At 35.9% G+C, this 15478-nt stretch overlaps 1 protein-coding gene across 1 annotated transcript in view; it reads right to left on the bottom strand.

Moving 5' to 3' along the window:
• Positions 1–15478, bottom strand: part of LOC134539919 (uncharacterized) — a 94230-nt gene that overhangs the window by 16149 nt on the left and 62603 nt on the right. Inside the window, exon 3 of the mRNA XM_063382270.1 lies at positions 4655–4723. Within this exon, the coding sequence (XP_063238340.1) occupies positions 4655–4712 (58 nt within the window). The 5' untranslated portion in view covers positions 4713–4723. The remainder of the gene's footprint in view (positions 1–4654; positions 4724–15478) is intronic.

The raw sequence follows: 15478 nt of genomic DNA, 5'->3' as shown, positions 1-15478 counted from the left end.
AACAGCGAGCATGAACTTCGGGGAACTTCGGGTGTGGCTCTCTCGTCTGTGAAATGAAGGCTTCCTACTGAAGTCACGTGCCGATCCGGTCCGCGTTCGTAACAATACTTAATTTAAGATCGTTTTCATACATAATACCGAATATCGTAATGGGGCAGTATGGGAAACTCTGGCCAATTAGCACTGGCGAAGCGCGAGACAATTTGCTGCAATCGCTTTCAAGCTATCTTCCTCTCCACGCCGCTAGATGCCACTACTGTGAACTAGTTTCACGCGCTCCAACAACGTAGTTACACTCCATGCCGCCAGGTTCGCTGCAATCACTTGTCTCACGTATTTCTTACGAGTTTTCCAATTTGTCCCTATTAACAATATTTGATAATACTTTAACAGTTAATGACAACAAAAAAAAAACAACAGAAAATTCCATCTAGAAATCTAACCTGGAGCCTCAGCTCAAGTTTCAAACTACCCTCTTGCCATTTGAGCAACAAAGACAGCTGATTTAGCTGATTTTGATATATTAGTATTTGTTAACTTAATTAGAGGATGCAAAATATAGGTATCTTATTAGATAAAATTATTCTTTTTTTTAACTATAAACGTCCCGTACGGAAAATTAAACTATAAAGTCAACTTTTAAAAACAAAATTTTTCGGGCCGTTTTCACGAATTCGGAACCACAATTCTGAATGACACGAACATAAAATAATATAATCCATTAAAACTTTTAGAAAACTCAAAATGTCACTATAAAAATGAAGAAAGTGCTCGTAGAAAGTAAATACTCTTGAGTAGTAGTGCTCGTTACAGAACATTCCCGCCGCTGTCACTAGTTCTACCATCTAGCGGCGTCCTCGGAACTACGTGAGTTGGTCCACCAAGCAATCCATTCCTTGTTCCGTTCTACGCGCGAATGTAATGACTCAAATTTACGAAGTGTAAATTCGTTACGTCAAAGTGCGCTAATTTTTAAATGTGTTGCAAAAATATTTAATTGGTACGGTACAAATTCTACGAATCACGGCATTATTTAACAAACCGTTCGGCCATTTATCCCAATGGCAAGGTAAAACGCGGAAATGTTCGTGGGTGGGAAACGTGGCGAATGTTTCCCAAAGCTGGTAGGTTTACTCAGTGTATTCCTGCTTCTTCATCCAATGCAGTCCGTCGATCATCCATCATACTGTTGCAACCCTCATCCGCCACTACTTCATTAATGCTTGTATTGGATTTTCGGTTATTAGTTTATTCCTTTTTCTTTTTTTCTTTTTTTCAATGACAACTTACTTCAAGGATAGGGTTATAGACGTGTATTCGTACTCCTCACCCAGCTATGGAAACACTTAAAAAAAGAACTTCAAGTGAGTTAACATGACGCAATCGTTAAAAAAAAAACTTTTATTAGGAATATTTTCTTATTTTTCTACGAGTATAGCACACAGTGCTAAACATATACGTGACGAAAACATTTACTATAACAAGAATAAAATTCTGATAGACCTGTTTTTGGGGTCTGAAGGGAGTGGTATGGAATGACTTGATGTAAGCTTTTGGACATACGCCATTGCAAAGCTTTTTATGTCTATAGAAGAAAACTTCAAAAAACCCAAAAAACAAAAACACAAACTAAGCAATGTTAAGCAATGTTGTCAATAGGATATAAACACCACATAATATTCCATAACAAGAATATGGTCAACAAACAAAGAAAAACAAAGAAAAAAAGAAAAATGGACTAACATAACGGAAAAAAACCCACAAATGATGACAGCACAAAAATATTGAACCCAAAAAATTCAACACAACAGTTGAAACGAGACAAAAACATAAAACGAAAATACGAAACAAACACAATATTTTTCCAAAACAGAAGAGAACGAAAAACCCCCCACAAATGATGACAGCACAAAAATATTTAACCCAAAAAAATCCAGCACAGCAGTTGAAACGAGCCAAAAATACGACAAAACGAAAATACGTATGAGACACAATTATTTCGCCGATATCATTGGGCAGAAAAGTAGACTTTAAGGAAACATATACATACATATATCTGCTGCACGTCGATTGTTCGACTACAGATCTCGTTTCAGAAATTGGTTGTTTACACATCTCAACGTTTCATGTCGTTTATTAATTAGGAAGGGGGGGGGGGGCAAGTGTACGCTCGCCTCTACCCCTCCCCATGGATACGTCCTTGGCTCTAGCGATAACAAGATAACATTATTATTTTTGACGTGACGTCTAATAAATCGATGAACGCCGGCTGCACGCACGAAAAAGGATGACTAATTGTCCCGTTACGCAAGTGGTCCCGTTACGCAAGTGGTCCCGTTACGCTTTGTCCCGTTACGCTCATTGTACGCTTGCGCCGCATCTATTTCTCTTCCGCTCGATTGGAACAACCATCGATTTGACTTTTTAGAGGCACATTAAACTTGAAACACTCCCATTTGTTTCCTACTTTTCCTATCATCGTCCTATCCTTAACATAATAACACAGATTGGAAGAAGTTAAATAGCAAACATGTATAAAAGTTATAGTTAAAATAATCTCTTCGTTAAAGTAATAAACATATTTGAATCAATGAGTGCAAACAAAATTAAATTTATCAATTAAATTTTAGAATTTTTTCACTCCTTCCTTGTATCCATACAAAATAGTGATAATTCAATAAAAATGATTCAATTTTATTCGTAAAACTATGCAATCATTTCATCAATGTTTTGTTATGACGTTGTCACGTTAAACTATCGTCCGTAAACCGACTTTACAGACAAACAATATTTTTTTTTTTTAGATCCATCTGGGAAAAAATCATCGGAACTTGCTAAGCGATGAAGTGAACAATACTAGCACGACTTATTCGACTCTACAGCTCCTCCCCCTCCCCCCCCCCCCCTTCTCATTCCTCACAAAATTCTCACTCGAGTTTGAATTCCGGGTCGTCCCGGCGTCACCAGACGACGACGCCGGCCCAATTGGCGCGCCCCACATGGTGTGTCGCTTGGTTCTTCCGCGACGCGTGCGTCGCTTAGTGTCGCTTAGCGTCGCTTAGCGGCGTTTAGCGGCGTCTCGACTGTCAAGAGCAGCGCTTAGGGCGGTATTCCAAGACGCACGGGCAAGGCGGCCAATAAGCCTTGTTGCGACACAAACTGTAACCTGACTCGCGGAGCTTTGTTCCAGAACTAGTCCACACCCACTTCCTGTTGGGTAACGAAAAAGAAACCGTTTTAATAAACTGTCTCCTGCACGAGGCTAGAAGTTTATTTCAATGCATTCTAACAGCCGTTCGGCAACCATTGTTACATTTGCTACGCCAAAAATTCTACAGATAGCAGCACCATCGCGCGAAGTAAATTGCGTTATTTTAAGTTTCTCAAGTACGAATAGTACCACACACTTTCGATGTGCTACGTAAGACATCTTTACATCGAGCTCGTAGCCATTTGAGTTCGTGTAAGCGGGGGTTACAGTTCATCCATTATATAATTTTTGATGAGCAAGTCTTCTTTAAAGTTGATTTTTGAGATAAACATTGATTGTCACGCTAAATTTTCAGGGACTGGTAGACGCATAGAAATCTAGTAATGAGTTTGCTCGATAACAGTAACCTGAACATTTACATATTTTTTGGTTTTCATTTAATTGACTTTCATACTTTGTAATTATGTCAATTATTTGATGATTTCGATAAAAACAAGTCAGAAGTATAAATGAAAAGTAGCATTAAAATACTGCTTGAAAACCAAATTCCTATCACTTCTGTGCACGAGGCATATCGGGGTATAATGACGAGGCTAGGCCTACACATTATAGCAGCCCGCTAAGGTTACAATAATAATTCTTCTACAATAATCTATCCGTAAACTTATGTAGCTTAAGATGCTTTAATTTTCTCATTCTGTCTCTTTGATTGTGTTTCTTTTTTTAAAAATGTTGGAAGGGAGGGTCCCGACACCTACCCCCCCCCCCCCCCCCCCCCAACCCCCCCCCCCCCCCCCGACTACGTCACTATTTACGGAACAGGGAACATACAAATACATATTTACTGAGGAGGATGAAGGAACATTATCGGCTTATCAGTTTCTGTCTCCAATAAAATTCTACTGAACTAAGCAGACCCCCGAGAAATCTTCAAAACTAATAACAGGAAAACAGGGTCGTGTGTTTCCACGATCAACATGAATCGTGGAAACGTTCGACGCCTGCATAATCGATATAAAAAAACACACAGGCCTGCGTGGATATCTGTAACTCCTGATCGAGCAAGCCTAAACGGAAAAGGGGGGGGGGGGGGGGGGAGAGAGAGAGAGCCTTATCACTAGAGACCTGTAAATTTCGCGGATTCATTTCGCGATAGGATAGAGTCCAAATACTTTTGACATTATTTTGCTTCAGTGATTGGGCCACAGTTTATCTGAAGGGACTCTGGGCCAATGAAAAATCGTTAACAGAAGAATTAGCGAATCACGATCATTCCAGTCAACAGGTGTTACGAGTCGGTAACCAATCAGCAGATGTAATTTGCACGAGTGCATAGAGAATCATCGAGTCTATCCTTTAGGGATTTGAAATCGCGAATTTTACAGGTCTCTACTTATCACGCTCCACAGGGCAAGATGACTGCGAGGATGTGATTGGACGTACCCAGGATCAGCAGAGCCTGGCCGACGAATCGCTGGCGTCGCGTAGCGGAGTCGTCCATCACCTGGCTTGCTGCAACAAAAACAAAACAATGTCAAAAATCTGCTTCGGTAGATTCGTACAGTGTAAAAAAAAATCTGGACTTTTACACGAGATTTTTTCGGAAACCAATTGCTAGAGACGGGAAAAATTCGCGAATTCATTTCGCGATAGGCTAAAATACAAATCGTTAATACCTCAGTGCTGCCTCTGTTATTGGTTCACAACTCACCTGGATAATTCTGGGCCAATGAGAAACACCCAACCAAAGCTGTATCGAATCACAGGCCGCTACGCTGGAACGTCTCACAAGACAGCAGCCAATGAGTGGGTGGCATATGACCGAGTGTACGTAGAACTATGTAGTTCATCCTACAGGTCATTGAACCCGCGATTTTTTCCGGTCCCTACCAATTGCCAATAAATAGTTTGTAATACTATAAGAAATATATTGTAACTTTGTACAACATTGGCTATGATTATTTTTGCATACACGAAATACGTTGTTTTTTTTAGATAACACTGAGTATTTATTAAGAAAATTGGCGCAAAATTTTATATTTTAGTTGATGTTTCATTCCAGGTTTTTTTAAAACCATGGGAAAGATAATCGAATATTGAACGATTTGACTTCATTTTGTTGTATCATGTTTATTATTTGCGCAGTTAATAATGGAAAGCTATTCAGGGAACGGTTTGCATATAACTTTAACTATTTGAGGTACTAGGAAGAAAAAAAAAGCTTAAATTCCCGGGTGAGAATCTGAACCCAGTATAACTGCGAACACTATTTTGTAGTGATGCAGTTGTTTTCGTGTAAATGTACAAATTTTAAAATATCCGTAATTTTACATGAATAATTATGTTCCATTTACAAAAAAAAATACAGTTAAAGTATTCAGTTAGAAATGGTGTTGAAAATTGCTCTTTTGGCAACGCTATATGTCGAAGGACTTCAGCATAGGTATGAAATGCCTTGAAATTACATATATACATTATAAAACATAGCCATTTTTTTCCTTTATCGCGTAAAACAGATTGCGAATACGCACAAGTACTTTACCGTTAAAAACGTGTGTGTGTTTCGAACATTTTACGGTGTCATTTCGAGGACACAGAAAACTCATTTTCTTTATGGAAGAGAATAAAATATTTTAACATTTTTTTCCCTTCAAATTTAACAAAGCTAGCATTAAATTGCGATGGTATTAAAGAATCGTAAGTTATTGCTTGTGAATTTTTTGTTCGAAACATTTGGTATATTCGGAAATTAATTTTTTTAGAGGTACAGCAACAGAAGCTAACTTTTTTTAATAAAATATTTTAATATTATTTTAATGAGAAAATCAAGCTTTATTATCGTGTTAATATATAAAATATATGTCACTCAAAACAAAAATATTGTTTGCAGCAGCATAATGTTTGCAGAAAAACGTATTTAAACAAAACATCTGTGCGTCGCAACAAACTATTTCGCCATGGCACGAGGCTCACAAGCAAGCCAATCAGCTGCCGAGTAGCAGCTGTCAAACATCAGGAAAACATCCTGTGAGTTAGGAAAGCCCGCAGACCTCTGATAACAGAGGGCAAACAGGCAGACGGGGGGGAAAAACATGCTTGTTTAAGTTTTCCGACTCTTGTTTATCCATGTAGATAACGTCAAGATGCCATCCCAGTTTTATAACAGTTTTGAATGTTTATTTTTCCTGTGTTGTTGATGTTTAGAGTGAACTTAGTAATGCTCCACCGACGCTATTTTATGAATCTGCACACTATGTCACATAAACCATATTCTAGTTTAAAGAATTTTAAATAGTACCTCACTTATTTACTCAAATATTTTCTACCCAAAATATGAGCATTTTTTACATATAATTGATTTTAGTGTTGTATGCCACTAGAACGAACGTCAAACGGTGGTCAAGTTTATGACTAAAAGTGCATTTTGATCAAAGGTGGACATAGTGTCTTATGCCTCCAAATACAGAAATGTTCTACGGATATGCGGTAACCGGAGTGATTGCCTGTTTCTGCTCGGTGATTTATTCCAGATCGATTGTTTACGTGTTCGATTTTGATAAATTAGTGAGTGCATTCTTGAGAGACCTTCATTGTGCACTCTTGAGAGACCTCCACTGTGCACTCCTGAGAGACTTTCATTGTGCACTCTTGAGAGACCTCCATTTTGCACTCTTGAGAGACCTTCATTGTGGCTGTACAGATCATATAAACCCCCCATATTTGTAAAAATGCTAGTTTAAAGCGTATACGGCCCTTGGATTAGTTAAAAAATGATTTTTGGACCTCGAAAAGAGTGACGTTAGGCATTACTGGTCTATAAGAGAGAAAATCTGCTCTTCCAGTGGGGGAAAATATAAAAATAAAATTTAGAGTATTTGTTTTAATTAACACACAAAAACATGGCATACCTTTTATTTTTACAACTGCAAAAAAACATTCACGAATGATCGCGGATTATTAGGACATCTGTTGCTGAAGTCACAATTTGTATAATATATTACACGTAAACATCCAGTCAGTAAGAAATAAAACATTGGACTTGGAAACTGTTCTACATACTGACTTAAATCACTACAGTGTAATTTGCCTTACAGAACATTGGTTAAATGATCAAGAGCAGTCATTAAATATTATAGATGGCTACCAAACAGTCTCAATTTTTTGTAGAAAAAATGGCTATGGAGGAAGTTGTATTCTAGTTGATAGTTCAAAAAGCAGTAACTTTCAGGAGTGCACAAACATAAAGAATTTAAGTGTTGAAAATGAAATTGAATGCAGTGCAGTAAAAATAAATACAAATTTATACCATATTACAATTGTATCAATATATAGGCCACCAAATGGTCAAATAAAACTCTTCTTACAGCAGCTCGAACTAATTTTGACATTGACACTTAAAACCTCTAATGACAAAGTTTTGCTGTGTGGGGACTTAAATGTTGACTATTTAACTAACTCTAAAATTAAACATGAGTTCATTGATATGATGGAAACATTTAATATACAAAATTGTATAAATGGCCCAACTAGAATAACAGAAAATACTGTATCAAAATTGACTACATGCTGACAAATCTAGAGATGTATGATGCCAAAAATATAAATCTAGGATTGTCTGACCATATGGCACAAACTATCACATTACATTTTAAAATGGAAATTCGTAAAACAAACATTAGCTATAGACTCTTTAGTGATGAAAATATTTCTCAAATGAACAGTCTCTTATTGAAGGAAAATTGGGAAGATATATATCTCACAAATGACACAAATAAAATATTTAATTCTTTCTTAAACATCTATTGTAGAAACTTTGAAGCAGCTTTCCCTTTGAACCATAAAACACTAAAAAAACCGTATAATTTAAAAAAAGATAAAAATTGGATAACTAAAGGTATTAAAATATCTTGTGCAAAAATTAAAGAACTACACCGAATTTATAAAAAAGGGAACACTACTAAAGATTTTGAAATTTTTTATAAAAATTACAAAATTATATACAAAAAAGTATTGAAATGTGCCAAACAAAACTACAACAATCATAAAATAGAAACTAGTAACAATAAATGTAAAACAATGTGGAAAATTATCGGAAATGCAAATGGGAAAATAATAAAACAACGAACAGACAAAATATCTTTAAACATAGAAGGAAAAAATGTACATGACTACCAAGCTGCGAATTTCATAAATAATTACTTCATAAACATCTGTAATAATGAGACACCATTAGATACAAAGCTAAATAAAACTTCTACTTTGCAAACGTGCGAACTTCCTCATACCTCCAGTTCACTATTTTTAGCACCGGTTACAAAAATGGAACTCATAAAAGTACTCAAGAGCATAAAAAACAAGCATACACAGGACATATATGGTATATCAAGTTTTATAATGAAAAAATGTTTTGACCCTATAGCACAACATTTTCTTTACTTAATAAATACAGTAATAGCATCTGGAATATTTCCAGACAACATGAAAACAACTAAAGTAATCCCCCTACATAAAAAAGGTGACAAAACAAAAATAGAAAATTATAGGCCAATAAGCATATTACCCTCATTTTCAAAAATAATAGAAAAAATTATTTCAAATAGAATTATACAGTTTTTAAACAAACATAATTTATTATGTGAAGAACAATTTGGATTCCAAAAAAATAAATCCACTACTACAGCGACTTACCACCTTCTTAAACACATCCTAGAGTATCTGGATAAAGGTAGTGAAGTATTTGGCATTTTTTGTGATTTATCAAAAGCATTTGATTCTGTACATCATGGAAATTTAATAAGAAAAATGGAAAATTATGGTATAAGAGGTATTGCCATTAAACTACTCTCATCATACTTAAAAAATCGAAAGCAAAGGGTTTACCTAAAAGAAGATACTATGGAAGTAACATCATATTGGGATACAATTAAAACTGGAGTTCCACAAGGAAGTATACTTGGGCCGCTACTCTTTCTTCTGTACATAAATGACCTTCCTTCTCAAAAAATAAATGGAAAGATGATACTCTTTGCTGATGATACAAATATTGTTATAACAGCCCCGAATAACACCGAATTAAATGCGTTAGCCGTAAACACTCTAGATAACATGGAATCTTGGTTTAAAGAAAACAGACTAAAACTAAATCTGAATAAAACAAACTTCCTACACTTCAAGAGAAACACAGTGTTCAATCCCACACACACTTCTTACACTTATAACGGTCAACTAATAGAGGAAAAAAATTCAACAAAATTTTTAGGTTTTGAAATAGACACCCACCTAAACTGGCACTCGCATATACACAACACTGTTAAAAGACTAACCCGTGCTTGTTATGGTCTTAGGGTGATTCGAATGTTATTGTCTAAAGACTATGTAAGATCTGCATATTTTGCAAATTTTCATTCCATTATGAGTTACGGCATGGAACTTTGGGGACACACAGCAGAAGGAAACAGAATATTTAAGCTTCAGAAAAAAGCAATTCGACTAATTTCCTTTTCGAAACCATCATCATCCTGTAGACACCTATTTCAAGATCTCAAAATTATACCTTTTTACTGTCAATATTTTATCCAGCTAATGATTTTAATGAAAGATAACATACATCTACACAAAACAAATAGTGACATACACCCGTATCAAACAAGAACTACACTCAACCTCAGAATACCATCTCACTCCACCAGCCAATATGCCAAAAACTGTAATTATGTGGGAATCTGCTTATATAATAGTCTACCTCGGCATGTTAAAAATATTAATAATAAAAAATTGTTTGCAATAGAGTTAAAAAAAATAGCTGAAAAACAGTTTTTTTATTCTTTCAAAGATGTAGAAGACTATATAAAAATAAAAAATAATAGCAAAGATTTTATAGGGTAAATTCAATCCCACTTGTAATGTATGTTAACTAATAAGTAAAATGTAATTGTATATTATTATTATATTTTTTTTATGTGAAATTGTATGTTTTTGTTTTTTGTGAAATTATATATTTTGTGCTTTTGTTTTTTGTGAAATTGTATATATTTTTTTTTTTTGTGAAACTTTATATGTATATATATATTATTTTTTTTTTCCTATATGTACTTGACATGTATCATACCCCAGAAATGGGGTCAAAGGATATGAAAATAAATAAATAAAATAAATAAATAAAATAGCACGACAGCATTCAACGCATCTATGACGTCAGCGCGAACAAAATGGCAGACGCGACAGGATTACCTTTTTGAAATATTTTCTATTTTCATCACGTTGCGGGCGCGACGTTACTGAAATGCGTATCAGAATTTTGTTTTCGAAAGATGGTTAAACTGGTCCATTTGGTAATTTGATTATTATTCTTGTCTTTTTTTAAGGTTATGTGCATGCGCGGCTCCAGAAGGAGTGGGGGGCGGTGGGGGCGATAGCCCCTCCCGAGACCAATTTTATTGATTAGTGTATATTTATGTTAACTTAAATATTTAATTTCGTATGTTAAACTTTTATCTCGTCAAAAGTTGCATGGAGCTACTAAGGTTCTGTATTTGAAACCTGTAATTTGTGAATAATATTCCAAGGCCAATATCTGACCACTTTCATTTTTTGCAACTGCGACCTTTCTTTGTGCGATAGCCCCTCCCGAAAAGTCATCCTGAAGCCGCCATTGGTTATGTGTACTAAATTTATCTGCGAAATCTCTGAAATGTGTTTGCGTACATAAATGTTACGATTGAATGTTTAATTTGAATCAAAATCTTTCAAACATATCTATTAAAAATACCTATAAACATTTATGGCTGTCGTGTGTTTGGTAAGTATGAAACAGTAAGCCCCGTTCTACAATGACACGGAAACGGAGAAATATCACGTAAACGGAGACGGATCTCACGGAACATTTCACTGTCTCGTCTGCTGCTTCCGGAATGCACGGAAACGTAACAAACGGCAGCCAATGAGATTTCATTTGAAGGTTACGAAATTATTAATTTAATTAAAAAATATATTATGTATAAATATATAGAACACTAGATATAAATTTGTTCGTGAAACAATTTTTTAACGTATTTAGAAACATAAACATTCATGGTCACACGTAGCAACGTAAACGGAAGATTTTGGACATACGCCATTGCTAAGCACATGTATATCTGTAGAAGAAAACTATAAAAAACACAAAAGACAAAAACACAAATTAAGCAAAAAATTGCTGTTGTCAACAGGATATAAACACCACATAATATTCCATAACAGAAATATGGTCAACAAACAAAGAAAAAACAAAGAAGAATGGACTAACAGAACGAAAAAAAAAAAACACAACTGATGACAGCACAAAAATATTAGTTTGTTTCGTTTTTTCGTTTTGTCGTGATTTGTCTCGTTTCAACTGTTGTGCTGAATTTTTTTGGGTTCAATATTTTTTTGTGCTGTCATTATTTGTGTTTTTTTTTTTTTTTTCGTTCTCTTAGTCCATTTTTCTTTGTTTTTTTTGTCTGGTGACCATATTCCTGTAATGGAATATTATGTGGTGTTTATATCCTGTTGACAACAGCAATTTTTTGCTTAATTTGTGTTTTTGTCTTTTGGGTTTTTTGTATTTTTCTTCTACAGACATAGATGTGCTTCGCAATGGCGTATGTCCAAAAACTTACATCCAAGTCATGCACTCCCATTGCACAAATCTTTCGAAGATAATGTAAACGGAAGAGCTCAGCATTGCTGAGCTAATCCGTACGGATCCGTTTCCCGTCTGCGTGCCTTCGTAGGAATTCTATTCCGTGAGATCCGTCTGTGTCTCCGTTTCCACGAACAGTTTCCGTTTCATTGTAGAACGGATCTAAAAAAAAAAAAAAAAAAAAAAATTTAACCACAGCCGTTTATTTTTAGTTATCGCGTGCCTCTTGTTGCAGGGTGACTCAGAGCGGAGTCAGAGCTGTTATTCCCCGCCCTTCTCCCCAACTCCCCCCCCCCCCCCCCCCCCAAAAAAAAAAACTTATCTTCCTGCGACGGAAGCAGCCGAGCTGTGATCCGTGCTCGAACTGCGGTTGTCGGAGCGGAACCTCGCAGCATGACGCACGCGCATCATCCTTCAGCTGCGCCGGGGAATACCCTCTTTCTCTACTCGCGACCCGCCCACACTTCCAACTTGCGCTTCCGACACCTCCCTCCGGCGACCGTTATTACGACACAGAAAACCTCACTAGCTCAGGGTTTCTTTCTTTTTTTTTTTTTTTTGACGTGACAACGTCTAATAAATCGATGAACGCCGGCTACACGCACGTAAAAGTATCCCGTTACGCACATTGTCCCGTTACGCTCAGTGTTCCGTTACGCTGTGTTCCGTTACACTGTCGGCAAGCGCAGTAATAATGGGTTATGTTACAATTGACTAAAAAATTATGGTGATTCATATAATTGATGGTAGGTATTTGATTACAGTTTATTTATATGAAAACTTGTTCATAATTATATTTAAACTTTAGGCCTATAGTTGAACGCCAGTTTTTTTGTTTTTTTTTTAAATTAATTACAAGTCATCTACACATGAACTGTTTTGTCGACTGCTTATAAAGTGTAGTGAAAAGTTAATGTGGTTTTCATTGCTTATTACAACAACGATTTCGGCAATAAAGGTTAATTATTCTTGCATTTTTAAAATCTGATTACTAGTATAATTTCAATTATTTATTCTTTTATTATTAAAAGTAAAAAATGATTCAATTTTATTCATAAAAGTATGCAATCATTTCATCAATGTTTTGTTATGACGTTGTCACCTTAAATTATCGTCCGTAAACCGACTTTACAGACAACCAATTTTTTGTTTTGTTTTATGTACAAATTCTTAGATCGCGGTAAAACGTAATTTTTGTTGGACTAATTTCATGGATGTAACGGAAGTCGCACGGAACGGAAATGTGTGACCAACGGTGCTGCCATCCCTGGCGGACGGCACGAACACAGAGTGTTTAGTGAATTTCAACAAGATGGGCAGCATATTAATGAGATTCCTTGTCGAGAATTATGTTCAAAGCCGGGGGTTTAGTATTTTTCAAGGGTTTTTTTTTCTCGCTTTTATCGGGGCCGTTTAATTATATAGTTTACTAGCGACCTGCCCCGGCTTCGCATGGGTGCAATGCTGATACTAAATATACTACAGAATGTCTTTATATATCGGCCCCCCGGCCGGTACCGCCGCAACCGCTATGTCCCTGCATTTTAAATCTGTAATATCTTCTAAAATATTAATTTAAATTACATGCTGTAAAGGGCCATATTGATCTATATTAAATGCACAATGTATTTAAGGTACTTAATAGGATAAGGATTAATGCTGTATTGCTTAAAAATCGCTTCGTAAATAAGCCATTATTTCTCGTAAAAAGTAAAGGATAAAGAAATGGTTATTGTGGGTTATCCCTAAAAGATAGACATATACCATCGCAGACGTTTTTGTAGACCTTTTTAAGGTATACAATACTGTAGTACATTATTTTGATCTATGGCTTAGGGTTCAGCCAGCGTTTGCAATGTAAGCGCAAAATGTGTTTATTTACGACATCACATTAGGAACCTCTAAAATTATCAGTGTTTCTCTACTATATTATGCATGTATTATACATATAAACCTTCCTCTTGAATCACTCTATCTATTAAAAAAAACGCATCAAAATCCGTTGCGTGGTTTTAAAGATCTAAGCATACATAGGGACAGACAGACAGTGGGAAGCGACTTGTTTTATACTATGTATATAGTCCAGTCAATAAGAGGGAAAGTCAGCACTTTTTACCAGCAGACCTGAAAACTTGATATAAGGGTAATTCGAGAAAGCTGAATCGATTTTTTTTTTTTTTTTAATCGGTCGTGAAGTTTTTGGAGAAAAAGGTTAAAATTTGGTTTGACAAAGTTTTTCTCAGAATCTAGGCGTTTAAGCGAAAAAAGTTTCAAACAAAAATTGTGAAGAATCAAAAAATACATTTTAAAAATTGGTTGTCTGTAAAGTCGGTTTACGGACGATGGTTTAACGTGACAACGTCATAACAAATCATTGATGAAATGATTGCATACTTTTATGAATAAAATTGCAACATTTTTATTTTAATAATAAAAGAATAAATACTTGAAATTATAATAGTAATCAGATTTTTAAAATGAAAAATAATTAACCTTTATTGCCGAAATTGTTGTTTTAATAAGCAATGAAAACCACATATACTTTTCACTTCACTTTATAAACAGTCGACGAAACAGTTCACGTATAGATGACATGTAATTAATTTAAAAAACTGGCGTTTAGCTATAAAGTTTAAATATAATTATGAACAAGTTTTCATATAAATAAATTGTAATCAAATATCCAACATAACCTATTATTACTGCAGTCGCCGACAGATGCTACTTTTTTTTAATAATAAAAGAATAAATACTTGAAATTATACTAGTAATCAGATTCATTTTCTTACGTACATTTTACGTAGAAATTATTTCATATTACACATTTATAAACAAAGTTTTAAGTTTTCACTTCTGTCGGTGCGGCGCAAGCGTACAATGAGCGTAACGGAACACAGCGTAACGGAACAACGAGCGTAACGGAACAATGTGCGTAACGGGACACTTTTTTCGTGCGTGCAGCCGGCGTTCATCGATTTATTAGACGTTGTCACGTCAAAAAAGGTTCCCAGGTCCATCTCCGAATTTGTAAACATGAGCGAGAAATATTGGAGAGAAAAGTAGTAAATCGTAATTGCAGTGAAGATTTCGGCCTGCTACTGACTACTGCCTGGGCGCGTGCGACCTTTGAATATATATACTGTATAGAAGTCGCGAGTGGATAGGATTTACTCTACGTTTTTCAGAAGCGTATGATGAGCAGCTTGGGAACTTCACCGCTGCAGTGCGCTGCCCCTGTATCGTTTTAGTTGTTATTTACACGTTAGAGCGCAGCACTGTCGCCCGCTGTCATTCCCCCGTGCACCACCCCCATCTATCATTCACTGCAGCTCAAGTTCGTTCAACGAGGAGGGGGAAGGGGTGTTTGAAGAGTTCGACACTTGTCCGCTAGGGACCACCACAAGTCGATGCCCTAGAGATGATGGCGATTGCGGCGGTGAATTAACCAACTACCTCAAAACCGTATTAGAAATCTGGGCTGGCGACTTCTATACAGTATATATATTCAAAGCTGATACTGATGCGAGACTTGCAACGGATCGATTGAGGATATCCTGCGGCGAGAAAGTTGTCCCTATTCCTCCAGAAGGCAGTCCGCTTCCGGC

This window comes from Bacillus rossius, chromosome 16, assembly GCF_032445375.1.
Source record: "Bacillus rossius redtenbacheri isolate Brsri chromosome 16, Brsri_v3, whole genome shotgun sequence".
NCBI classification, from domain to species: Eukaryota; Metazoa; Arthropoda; class Insecta; order Phasmatodea; family Bacillidae; genus Bacillus; species Bacillus rossius.
Note: the sequence above shows the minus strand (reverse complement) of the source record. Positions and strands in the feature narration are given on the sequence as shown.